This window comes from Suricata suricatta, chromosome 9, assembly GCF_006229205.1.
Source record: "Suricata suricatta isolate VVHF042 chromosome 9, meerkat_22Aug2017_6uvM2_HiC, whole genome shotgun sequence".
NCBI lineage: Eukaryota > Metazoa > Chordata > Mammalia > Carnivora > Herpestidae > Suricata > Suricata suricatta.
The window spans coordinates 84,273,542-84,287,643 of record NC_043708.1 but is presented as its reverse complement, the minus strand read 5'-3'; the positions used below and the strand labels follow the sequence as shown (position 1 = coordinate 84,287,643).

The window sequence follows — 14,102 nt, the reverse complement described above, 5'->3', positions numbered from 1 at the left end:
AACAGAATATCAGAAAGTTTTCCACAAAGAAAATATTTTAAATTACATGCTGAAAGATATGTTTAACTAAAATGATCAACTGAGAAAAGCAAACAAAATATATACTAAACTTCAGAGAATTAAAAAAAAAAATCCTTTGGAGATCAAAGCAAAATCACTTCTTTTATAAAGGTAAAAATTAGATTATCACCAAACTTCTAACAGCAAAGATTTTATGTCAGAAGAAAACAGAATAACATTTAAAATAATCACAAACAGAAATGACTACCTGAGTATTTTATAGGCAGCAAAACTGATTTTCAAGCTTAAAGAGCACTGTTATCAACGTGCAAGAATATTGTTTCTATGAGTGCTTTCTCTGGCATATTCTAGAAAATGAGCTTTAGACAACAAAAATGACTACAGGCAATGACATGAGAACTGAGGATAAGCATTAAACACACTGAACATATGTACAACCTTTATAGATAAATGAGGATTAAAAGAGTATATAATGACTATAGGCTCAGAATGTACAGCTATAAAACTATAAGAAAACTGGTAAGAGTTGAGGGTTGTTTTTTTTTTAATTACTCACTTTATAAAGTTATTCTGGGACAGAAAACTTAACAGGATTCATTCCCAGCGGATCTACATAAGAAATACTAAATGAAGTTCTTTAGGTATAAAATAAATTAATACCAGATGGGATCCTAAACCTACAGTAAGAAATGAAAACCACTGAGGCAAATATATGAGGAAATATAAAAAAATCTTTGTGTTCACTACTACTGTGTTCTTCTTACTACAATCTTCAACAGTCATATCTGCTATAATTTCTGTACCCTTGTTATGATCCAAATAACTCTTAAAGCTTTTAATACAGTATATATATTTGTTGAAACATAATACTCTTAATATTCTGCTTTGCAGTAATGCCAAATTAGGTTTTTAAAATTTTGTCTAGGGTTGAGTGAGTGACTCAGTTAAGTGTGGATTGTGTGGAGCCTGCTTGTGATTTTTTTCCCTCTGCCCCTCCCCCACTTGCACTCTCTCTCAAAAAAAAATTTTTTTTGCTAAAACACTTATTTTGAAATTTACTAATGTTTTAAAATAAAATTCATTACTTTATAATTAAGAATGGAGCACTGAATTAAAAAAGGGAGATCAGACAATTTGTGGTTTCAATCCATTATTATACTGATACAAAGAAGAAACTGACATAACAGAATCCTCTTGACTCACAAAAGGGGACTACTCCAAAGAATCTGGATCAAACTGCAAATTTGATAAGAATGTAATAAAGCTATTTTCCTTTAGCTGCATAAATATTATTATCTAATCATGCCCTATATAATAGAACATACTCAAAGTAATGGTGCCAATTCAGTTCCACTATCATTTGAAAACACTTATTCAGCATTTTAAAAAAAGGTATTTAATATTTTAAATGTTCACATCGAGGTTTTAAAAGCCAAAGATCGTTATAATTTTTCAAACTATAAAAAAACTGAACCACTGAGGGGTGCCTGGGTGGTTCAGTCGGTTAAGCATCCAACTTCAGCTCAGGCTATGATTTCACAGTTCATGAGTTCAGGCTCTGTGTTAGGCTCTTTGCTGACAGCTCAGAGCCTGAAGCCTGCTTTGGACTGTTTCCCTCTCTCTCTCTCTGCCCCTCTCCCATTTGTGCTCTCGCTCTCCCTCTCTCTCTCTCTCTCTCTCTAAAAACAAAAAGCAAATCATGAAATATCTTAAAGTAAGTTATACTGCACTGGTTGAAAAAATTTACATATGAGAGACTTATAAACTCTTGCACAGTAGACACTGGTGGAAGGCTGCTAAATAAAAAAATCAATGAAAGAAACAGGCTCTTCCACTTCCAGGTGATAAAGGAACTCTGAATTAAAGATGTACCTAAAAATACAGGAAATGAGTTAATATCTAGTCTGTAGAATTGTACTTTCACCTTACAGATATGGCCAGACTTTCTGTTTTGACTATATTTACCTAATACCAGCATCAACTAATTATCAAAGATCTTCTTTACTGTGAATGTGTGGTAATAAACACAAGTGGTGAATAATTTTTTTGTATCTCAGTTTATCTTCAAATAACTTGTATTGAACACTTGCGCTGACTGCAAAAGCAACGGTAGCCTTAGCACAAATTAAGGAATGACACCCAATAGTCACCGTATTATTTACTGCCATGCACTGGCAGATGAGGGGGGGAAAGCCAGTTCAACTTAAGAATGTCCCTGTGGAAGCTGTAAAATTAATTTAATCTCAACCCCTAAACATGTGTTAACATTCTGCAGGATGGGAAATGAAGCCCAATAAAACACTACTGCTGCAAACTTGTGCTTCCAGAATTGTCCTAAGAAAAAGCATCTGAGTGATTGAGTTAAAAGCTGATTTAGACCACTTTTCTTATGAAAAATATTTTTACTTGAAGTAGACATTTTCTTTTAATGTTTATTTTTGAGACACAGAGAATGAGCAGGGGAGGAGCAGAGAGAGAGGGAGACATAGAATCTGAAGCAGGCTCCAGTCTTCGAGCTATCAGCCCAGAGCCTGATGTAGGGCTCAAATCCAGAGACTGCGAGTTCATGACCTGAGCCAAAGATGGACGCTCAACCGACTGAGCCACCCAGGTGCCCTGATATTTCTGAAGAGTGAACAAAGCATGCCTGCCACCTCAAGGAACACTGACACTTTTTGTTGCCACCAATAAAATTAGAGCTTTCCAGCAAAAACTGGAATTTTAGGAAACTTAGACCCAGCACCATAAGCTTGACAGCTTCCCAGTACTTAAAAACTATCCTGTTGAGATCAATGAGGATGTTCAGAAATGTAATTTTTAAATACTGAATAATGAAATATATCAATATGTCAAAAATATACATAATTCAGTGAACCAATATCTTCTAAATAATCAGTGCATAGTGTTACAAAACCATACACAGGCATTCCAACTGCAAGACTGACTAATGAAAAGATCATTTCAGTCCTTTCAAATTTCATCTTGGAACAAGAACCTAAGAAACTACATCATTTGTCAAGTTTTGGTAAAGTATCAACAGACTATCAAAATTATCTAAAAAGAATATTAAGATACTCTTCCCTTTAAAAAAAAAAAAGATACTCTTCCCTTTAACAAAAACATGCAAACATGGTTTTCTTTAAATGCTTCAATGATGGGGCGCCTGGGTGGTTCAGTAGGTTAAGCAGCCAACTTCAGCTCAGGTCAGATCTCACTGTGAGTCCGAGCCTTGCCTCAGGCTCTGTGCTGACAGCTCAGATTCTTTGTCTCCCTCTCTTTCTGACCCTCCCCTGCTCATGCTGTTTCTTGCTATCTCAATAATAAATAAAACATTTTTAAAAATGCTTCAGTGATAGTTTGCTTTCATGTTGAATGAAGTCAACGTGAAAGAGATTTACAAAACTGTAAATTATGTCATGCTCCCACGAATTGCCTTTTTGTTTTTAGAAAAAAAACCTTTAAAATGTTATTTGTATTAACATGCAGTGGGTTTATAACTGCAATTAGAAATGAATATTTTCTCAGTTTTCATATATAATGAGATATACTGATAGATATAGCCCACATAAACAAATGTTCTTTAGGGTTTCCAATAATTTGTAAGAAGGTAAAGGAGGCTGAGATCGAAACGTTTAAGAACACTTGCTCAAGAGAAACTACTAATGGAAATCACAAGACAAACATTGAGAACTCCCCTCCTCCCAAATGGGGAAAAAAACTGAACTGGGAGTTCACAAAAGAAAATCCACATATGGCCAATAAGCACATTCAACTTCATTAACCATCAGGGAAATACAAAATAAAAACCCAATGAGATAACCACCCCACCCCTGCAGAAAGGCTAAAATTAAAAAGACTGGCAATATCAAGTATTGCTAAAAATGTAGGCAACTGGAACAGCCAAACGTTGCTGAATAGAATGGAACAAATACTCTGGAAAACAAGTGAACATTTCTTAAAAGTTAAAGAGTCTTACAACAAATGGTGCTAGGACCAACAAATATTAATATGCAAAAGAATACAGCTGGACCCTTACACTACCTACAAAAATTAATTTAAAATGGATGAAAGAGCTGAATATAACTAAAACTATAAGACTTATTAAAAAATACTTTGAGGCTTTTGAGAAAAAAACCATAACACTTATAAGAAAACTCAGGGCTACAACTTTATCACCTTGATTTTGGAACAGCTTGATTTTAATAGTTTCTTGAATATGACAGCAAAAATATGAACAACAAAAAATAAATAAATTGGACTTGACTTCATCAAATTTAAAACTTCTGTGCTCCAAAGGGGTCTGAAAAAATGGGAGAAAATGTCTGCAAATAATTTATCAAACAAGGGACTTGTATCTAAACTACATAAAGAACTCTTACAACTCAATTATAAAAAGGTAAAACCCAATTTAAAAATATGCAGAGAATTAGAAGACATTTCTCCAAAGAAGTTACAATGGCCAACAAGCTCATGCAAAGATGCTCAATGTCACTGGTCACTAGGAAAATATATTAGAACCACAATCAGATACTGTTTCACTCACTAATATGGCTAAATCTAAAAGGACAATAACACATGTTGTTGAGGATGTGGAGAAACTAAAACCTTTAACTTTGTTGGTGGGACTGTAACATGGTGCAGTCATTTTGGAAAACAGTCTGCAATTCCTTAAAAGAATTCCTACACAGAACTATCATATCATTGTACAATTCTACTCTTCAGTATATTCTCAAGGGATATGAAAACAGATTTCCATAATGGGACACCTGGGTGGCTCAATCTGTTAAGTGTCCAACTTCAGCTCAGGTCATGATCTCATAGTTTGTGAGTTTGAGTCCCACATTGGGCTTTGTGCTGACAGCTCAGAGCATAAAGCCTTCCTCGAATTCTGTGTGTGTGTGTGTGTGTGTGTGTGTGTGTGTCTCTCTCTATCCTTCCCCCACCTGCACTCTCTCTCTCAAAAATAAAAAAAAAATTTTTAAAGAAAATAGATTTCCATGAAAAACCTTATATGTGAATGTTCACCACGGGTCATCTTCATAACAGCCAAATGTGGAAATATCCATCAATCGATAAAATGGAAAATCAATATGTTGTATATCCATGTAATAGAATATTACTTGGCAATTAGGAGGAATGATGAAATGATATATGCTATAACACAGAGGCACACTGTGAATATACCAAGAGCTGCTGAATTTATATCTTAAATGGGTGAGTTTTATGGTACTGCTAATTATATATGTCTCAATAAAGCAACCATAAAAAATAAACATGCATTATGACTTAGCAATACCAATCTTTTTAACTTAAATATATGTCCACTCATGGACTCAAAACAAATATTCATAGTAACTTTATTTATAATAGCCAAAAATCATACACAATCTAAATGGATAAACAAATTATGTTATGCAGTATACTCACACAACAGAATTCTGGGTGGAGGGCAGAATAAAGTATGAAGACATGCAGTAACACAAGTGAATCCAAAAACTTTACACTGAGCTAAAGATGTAATAAGAGATGCTGTGTAACTGCAATCATATGAAACTCTAGGAAATATTTATGTGATTTATAACAACAGTAGATTGTTGGTTGTCTAGGGTGATAACTGTGATACTGTCTGCAGAGACTGTAAGGGTACTTTTTGAGCATGAGGGTATAAATCTTTTAAAATTCATTTTTTTCTTTTAATTTTTTATGTCTTTATTTTGAGAGAGAGAGGCAAAGAGCGAGTAGGGCAGGGGCAGAGAGAGAGAGAGACACAGATCCAAAGACAGGCTCCAGGCTCTGAGCTGTCAGCCCAGAGCTTGACGCAGAGCTCGAACCCATGAACCATGAGATCATGACCTGAGCCAAAGCCGGCCACTCAACCAACTGAGCCACCCAGGCGCCCCAAATCTGTTAAAATTCATGACAATATATACTGTAAATGGGTGTGTTTGATTGTACATAATTATAATTCAATAAAGTTACTTTTTAAAAGTCAATATAGGAGATAGAATGATATTCTAAAAGAGAACTAGTTTACCAAAAAGAAGCAGAAGTAAAACAAAAAAACAATGTTGTAAATACAGAATAAGATCAATAAACTCAATCATATTAATAATTACATTAAACCTAACTAAACATGTCAACTTAAATATAAATACATAGGGTATATTTATAAGCATATTTTATATTACTAATTTATATTACTAATATAATTACTAATATATACTAATTTATATTACTAATATAATTAGCAAAGTAAACCTCAAGGCAAATATTACAAGAGATAATGAGATATTTCACAGTGGTAACAAGAACAATTTATATTCTTCACAAATGTATATACACCTAACAAGACAACTTAAAAATACATGAAGAAAGTAAAATAAATGACAGAACTGAAAGGCAAAGCAGACAAATTCACAATAATAATTGGAGATCTTAACACCCCTCTCAGTAACTGATAAAAGAAGTTTAAGGTACAGAAGATTGAAATATTATCAGGATGCATGGGTGGCTCAGTCACTTAAGTGTCCAACTCTTGATTTCAGCTCAGGTCATGATCTCATGCTTTGTGAGATAGAGCCCATTCTCAGGCTCTCCACTATAAGCAGAGCCTGCTTGGGATCTCCTCTCTCCCACTTTCTCTGCCCCTCCCCTGACCCGCATACTTTCTCTCAAAATAAACTAAAAGGAAAAAAGAGGAGAGAGAAATATTATCAACCAGGTAAATATTATCAACCAAGTAATTCTAGAATATGCACTTTTTTCCCCCAAATACACATGGAACACTCACCATACTGTGTACGAGTTCACTTCTTTGGGTTTTTTTAATACTTTCTGGCGTATAGTCTATCTTAGTGAGTAAATCAAATGAAATATAAGAAAAATAACAAGCAATTGGGGCACCTGGGTGGCTCAGTGTCCGACTTTGGCTCAGGTCATGATCTCACGGTTCGTGGGTTCAAGCCCCATGTCGGGCTCTGTCCTGAAAGCTAGCTCAGAGCCTGGAGCCTGCTTCAGACTCTGTGTCTCCCTTTCTTTCTGACCCTCCCCTGCTCAAGCTGTCTCTCTCTCTCTCTCTCTCACAATAATAAATAAAACATAAAAAAAAATTTTTTTAAACCAAGCAATTAAATAGAAAATGGAAAGATAAAATTTAATAAAGACAGATGTTGACTCTTTGAAAGAGCAATAAAATTGATAAAGGTCTAGTAACATAGGTCAAGGATAAAGCATAAATTATCCACATCAGGAATAAAGAGAAGTATATCACTAGAGATCCATCAGACATGGTCAGGTTAGTATGTTAGTATCACCAAAACTTTACACCAAGTATTTCAACAAATGGATGAATGGACTAATTCCTTGAAAAACACATATGATCAAAACTGAAATATGAAATAGAAAAGCTGAACAGCCCCATATATATCACAGAAATCAAATTTATAATAAAAGCTTTCTCATAATGAATTCTACTACTTATTTAAAGATAAAATAATACTAAGCCAATATAAGTTCTTTCAGAAATAAGAAGCATAGGGAACAATTCTTGACTTGCTTTAGGATCCAAGCATTATCCTGATCTCCAAATATGAAAATATTATAAATCAAGCACTACTACAGCCCAAAAACCTCATGAATACAGACATAAAAATCCCTTAAAAAATGAACAAACAAACAAATCCAGCAATACAAGTTTGGTTTTCCATTAAAAAATGTTTAGGCACTACTCCACTTAAAATAAAAGAAAATCTGAAGAACATCTCAATAGATGGAGAGTACTCTTTGACAAAATTCAACATGATAAAAAGTTGTAGAAAACTAGGAATAAAAGGAAACTGCCTCAAATGAATAAAAGATAGTTATGAAAAGCATTTAGTTAACATTTGATAGTAAATTCTTCTCTAAGATCAGCAATAGGAGAAGGTGTTTCCGCTCACAACTTCTACAGAGCACTATATTACAGGTCCTAACCAATGCAGTAAGTAAAGAAAGAAAAAAATAAAAAGCCTAGATCAGAAAACAAGTAAAACTGTAGTTATCTGCTATATTTGTTCATGTACGTATAACCAGTCAATCTGATCTTCTAATTTTTGCATTTCATAATAAATAGGAAAATACTTCATTAATCTAGGTTGTTAAAAAGAGCATGTCTAGAGAGACTGACTTACTTAAATTTGGTAGGAGGGAAGAAAATTCCCAATAAAACCATAAAGCTTGGTAGTACAAAGGTTAGAGTTTTTCAAACCAAGGGGTACAACACCACAGTGGATCATGAAATTTATTTAAGGTATTAAAATCACCTTTAAAGAGGGAATAAGAACAGAAAAATCAGAGCATATAAAATATATTAAGTGTGAGTTTTGTTTCACATATATGAATGTCGTAAAAGCTAGATTTCTTTCTGAGGGTTATACTTAAAAAATCTAAAAACACTGATTTAAGTGGAACCTGGTTTACTCAGTCAGTAAAGCATGCAACTCTTGATCACGAGGTTCTGGGTTAAAGCCTTACACTGGTTGTTCAGATTACTTAAAAATAAAACCTTAAAATAATTTTTTAAAAAACCAATGCTTAATATAACAGAGGATTTCATTATTTCATCAGAATTATAACCATAGGCAACCTGATGACCTTAACTACAACAGTGTAACAGTATTTAGATAAGAATAGAAGAAACTCCTATTTGGAAATGTATAGAGAGATTCCTGCTACAAAGCAAATATTTTAATTGTAAGATCTAAAAAATTAAAAAAATTAAAAAATTTTAAGGACTTCACTTCAAATATATATCAGAAATCTCATGCTAAAAGCAGAAAGACTGCATATCGACAATTCTAAGTGCTTTTGCTGACAATTTCATAACTGAAATCAGAGAAGTGGTAAATGTTTGAATCATAAAATCTGGATGTGAAAGAAAACAAAAATTTCATTCAACTTGTCATGGGCTGAATTATGTGTCCCCCATCAAATTTGTATGTTGAAGTCCTAACCCCCAGAATCACAGAATATAACTATATTTGGAAATATGCCTTTTAAAGAGTAAATTAAAATGGAACCGTTGGGGGGCACCCGGGTGGCTCTGCAGGTTGAGTGACCTACTCTTGATTTTGGTTCAGATCATAATCTCACGGTTGTGAGATAAAGCCCTGTGTCAGGCTCCACATTGAGCAAGGTGCCTGCTTGAGATTCACCCTCTCTCCCTCTCTTTCTGCCCCTCCCCCACCTCTCAGAATAAATATTTTAAAAAATTAAATACAATTAAATTAAATAGGGTCATTAGGGTAGGCCCTAATCCAATTGTGACTGGTGTCCTTACAAGAAGAGGAGACTACAACTCAGACAATACAAAGGAATGAGGGGCAACTATGGGAGGACATAGCAAGAAGGCAGCCATCCAAGTCAAGGAAATAGGCCTCAGAAGAAACTACCCTGCTGAAGTCCTGATCTTGGACTTCTAGATTCCAAGCTGTAAAAAGATTTCTGTTGTTTAAGCTACCCAGTCTCTGGTATTTTGTTAGGGCAATCCTAGCAAACTACCACCTATCCCCCCTTATATTCATAAATTAACAACCTATATTAGGTTTACCTAAATACTCTCATGGCTAATTTATTCAAAATTAAGACTAAAATACGTATTAAAACTTGTTACTAATATAAAAATATAAAAACAGGTCAGTGATGGGGCGCCTGGGTGGCTCAGTCGGTTGGGCCTCCGACTTCGGCTCAGTTGGTTGGGCCTCCGACTTCGGCTCAGGTCAAATCTCACATTCGTGGGTTCAAGCCCCGCGTCAGGCTCTGTGCTGACAGCTAGCTCAGAGCCTGGAGCCTGCTTCAGGTTCTGTGTCTCCTTCTCTCTCTGCCCCTCCCCCTTTCATGCTCTGTCTCTCTCTGTATCAAAAATAAATGAAACATTTAAAAAAAATTATAAAATAAAAAAGAAACAGGTCAGTGATGGCAAAATGGCAAGCACCCACAGCCACTGATCTTAGACATCTTAGCAGTAAACAAAAGAGCAAAAAGTAGAGTGATATGAGGAGAGCACATTTCAAAGTCAGGCTCCTGAGACAGACATGAAAGCAATGTTAGACACCTCAGAAAGGACTACAGCTCAAAAGAGAAAGCAAGGAGGCTTATCTAAGAGTTCAATTGTAGCCACATACCTTTTTTTTTTTAATGTTTATTTTTGAGAGAGAACACAAGTGGGGGAAGGGCAGTGAGAGAGGGAGACCGAGGATCCCAACCAGGCTCTGCGCCGACAGCAGAGCACCCAACACAAGGCCTCAAATCTACAAATTATGAGATCATGAACTGAGCAAAAGTTGGATGCTTAACCAACTGAGCCATACAGGGGCCCTGCCACATACCTTTGAAAATCCAAAACTGACAAAAAGGAAAGGAACCAAAGAAACAGAAGAGGCAGCAATAAATATTAGCTGCCAACCCCACCCAAATTTTGAAAAAGATAATACTGTATTCAAGATACTGAAAATAAGCAAGCACTGTATAGATTCTCAATGAAACTTTAGAATATATTATCAAAAATATGATTTAATGACAATGAAATAAGAAATAATGATTAAAAGCCAGTATAAGCTCAGCAGGAATAATACATGACAAACTAATCATTTAATTTACTTCTAACATAGGGTTAGTAGACTGGGGGGGTGGGGGAATTTACCTTGATTTTAGCAAGACATTCCAATATTAATTTTCATAATAACCTTATAGAATATAATTTTAAAATATGGGCTGAATAAGAGTATAATTAATTTGTGACTGCAGGAAAACTTCCCCCCCAAAATTAGTGAATAAGACATTAGCTTGCAAAAAGGTTTTTAGTGGTCTATCTTATTAACATCTATTATTTTTAATTTAACATCTTTAAGCAGACATTAATGAAAAATCCAAGATTTTGGTTTAAAAAGAAAGAAAGAAATGTAACAAATTCCTGTAGGAAGACCCCGGGTGTGTAGTTGACTTAGGCAAAAATTTGCTAACTAACAAAGACAGATCTTACTACTAAAGGAGAAAAAAAGCATGATAGGATATGCTATGCTGCCACATTAATAGAGCTGACTCCGTCGTTGAGCATCTGACTTCAGCTCAGGTCATGATCTCACGGTTCATGAGTTCAAGGCCCCATCAGGCTCAAGCTGTCAGTGCCCAAACTGCCTTAGATCCTGTTGTCGTAGTCCCCCCCACCCCCCGCCCCTTCCCGTTCCCCCCCCTTTCCCACTGGCACTCTCACCCTTTCAAAAATAAACATACATTTAAAAAAAAATAAAAGATGCCAAGATCAAAAGAATATAAACGGGGTGCCTGGATGGCTCAGTTGGTTAAGCATCTTACTCCTGATATTGGCTCAGGTCATGATCCCAGGCTCCTGGGATCGGCCCCCCCCCCCAAATTGGGCTCTGTGCTGATAATGCAGAGCCTGCTTAAGATTCCCTCTTTCTCTCTGCCCCTCTCCCCAGCTCGCACACATAATCTCTCTCTCTCTCTAAAAAGCGAAAGGAAGGAAGGAAGAAAGGACGGAAGGAAGGAAGAAGAATATAAGGAGACGTCAGAAGACATAGTAAAAACCTATCTTTCTATCAAGTTTCTTTTTTTAACCAAAATCTTGGATTATTTATTAATGTCTGCTTTAAATACATATAATGAATGATAATAACACTATTTATAGAGTACATTAAAATTTCTCAAACTGCTTTTTCTGTTTGCCATCTAATGTAAAAACAACTCTGAGGCAGACAAAGCAGTTAGGAATAGTCCCATTTCACAGTCTTCTTAAGGTTCAGAGGGGTAAATGCGTTTCCTCAGTTCATTCAAGTTGGTCCAGAGTAGAGTATGAATGTGGAACATGGGCCTCCTCATCAGTGTCCATTTTTTAACAACTTTTTTCTTCATCTTTAATGAAGTAATACATTTTCATTGTATGTGTTAAAATTCAGATAGAGAAATCATTTCCCAATGTATTAATAATAACAAGAAAATGTAACTTTTCTTTGAAAAGAAAACAAAGGAAAAGAAAAAATACATAAAATAAGGAAAAATTTCTTTTGCTTTTTATACATAATACTATGCTGAAAAAAGAGAAGGTGAAGTGTGTCAGTTAAGTAGAACAAATAATGTTTTCTTGAATGGCCATTAAATATTTTTCATGTTACTATTCTTAAAATAACATCAAAATGTAGACATTTCCTTAACCTACAAGTAATATTAAGACTTCTCATCTGTGCATGCTTAAAGAAAACAGTCTAAACTTCAATTTTAAGTACAAGGTAAAATCATTACCTTGGGTGTGCTTCCTTTAATGAATTTTTTAATTGAAGACAACAAGCCGGTTTCATTTTTCGGTGGTTTTTCTCCCCCTGAAGGCAGACTATCATCAACCTCTGAATATTTCCTCTTTGCTCTAGCAGTGCGTTGTGTTTGGATTTGATTTGACTGCTGAGAAGCCTTCCGTGTTCTCAGCCTCATCTTTTATGGGTGCCACATATAAGACTATAAGAGAAAAATAACAAAGGTTATTAAAATTAAACCTACTGTGGCCAAATGTGCCCATCTTATATAATAAAAAGCCCTTGGTGTAGGTCTCCAGGGGATTAAATTAAGAAACCAAAACTTTAAATGAAAGGATGCTTTGAGTTTTTACATGGTACCCCAAATAACCTTCCCAACAATTTTTGAAATATTTTACCCTATAAGCTAATTAAAATATGAATAACACCAAAAAGTGTGCATATTCCTTCCACAGCACTATGCAACCTCCAACTGTACCAATATTATCATTCATTCAATCATTCAGTGAAGAAATATTTATTGAGCATTTACAACATTCAAGGCACTGGGCTAGGTTAAGCACCTCATAAACAGTAAACAACATACATAAGGTTTTTGTCCTCTAAAGCTCACAATGTAGTGGGGAAACCCTCAATGAGTGAATTAATTACCTGAGCATGGTTCTAATTATCAACAATCATGAAAATGTAAAAAGAGCAGTTGAATCATTCAATTTATAAGATCATTTGATCTTACCACACATGATACTTTAAAAATTGAATTCACATCAGAAAGAAATTATGAGGCAATCTACTTGAACTCTCTCACTTTACAGATGAGAAAATTAATGGCTGACAAAACTGTATCAAGACACAGAGGTAGTTAAGAATATACCCTAAATTAGAATCTGAAATAGAATATAATTACCAAACTAAGAATTAAGAAATGCGAATTCCTATCCTACTTCAATCACTGCTAAACTATAGTCACTTTGTTTTTTTACTCATATAAAGAATACATTCATCTTACCATCTTAAGCTTCAAAATTAAAAAGGAATTAGAAAAGACTATAAACCGCAGGTCGTCAATGCTACTCACAATAGCAAATGCATTCACAGAAAAATCTAACTCCATTTAAGCATTCTCAGCTCCTAAAGATGCCAAAAATCCTGGCAAAGGGTAGAGTCTTCACCAACAAATTAAGAAGTGTTGAGACATTGTGTCTTTACTAAACCAATAGAACAGTCACAGAAAAAATGTTAGAAACTTTTAGCAGGTTACATGTACACACACATACACACATAATCTACTCCAACAAAAAACCCCAAACTCAAAGGATTCACCAAAGAAGTCCCTAGACACCTTTATAAACAACTATTTTTTCCCTATCAGCAAATGGTGCTCAGTTTTAAGTTGCCATCCCAAAATAAAAAATGCTGCCTTTTTTCCTAAAAAGTCAATGTTAACTTCTAAAGTGATTTATCATTCAAAACATGTATTATTTACTTTAAAACCTTATTTAGAGTACATACATGATGTCTTAATTCTTTAATTCTTCAGCACAGCACTCCTTAAAAAAGGAAAATTTTCATATAGCAAATGCAAGGGGGAATCTTCAAAATTATTCTTAATAAATTTCTGTAATTTTTTTTTAATTAGAGAGAGAGCAAGTGGGGGAGGGGCAGAGACAGAAGCAGAGAGATCATCTTAAGCAGGCTCCATGCCCAGCACAAAACCTCATGCAGGGTTCAATCCCTTGATGCTGGGACCATGATCCAAGTATAAATCAAGAGTTGGAT

The 14,102-nt window shown here is 34.8% G+C and overlaps 1 protein-coding gene across 4 annotated transcripts in view; it reads right to left on the bottom strand.

The window, feature by feature from the left end:
• The window catches only part of CTDSPL2 (CTD small phosphatase like 2), a 76,676-nt gene that overhangs the window by 38,580 nt on the left and 23,994 nt on the right, over nucleotides 1-14,102 (bottom strand). For all 4 annotated transcript variants that reach the window (XM_029951364.1, XM_029951361.1, XM_029951363.1 and 1 more), the window contains exon 2: nucleotides 12,316-12,525. In XM_029951364.1, coding sequence (XP_029807224.1) covers nucleotides 12,316-12,501 — 186 coding nt within the window. In that variant the 5' untranslated portion in view covers nucleotides 12,502-12,525. The remainder of the gene's footprint in view (nucleotides 1-12,315; nucleotides 12,526-14,102) is intronic.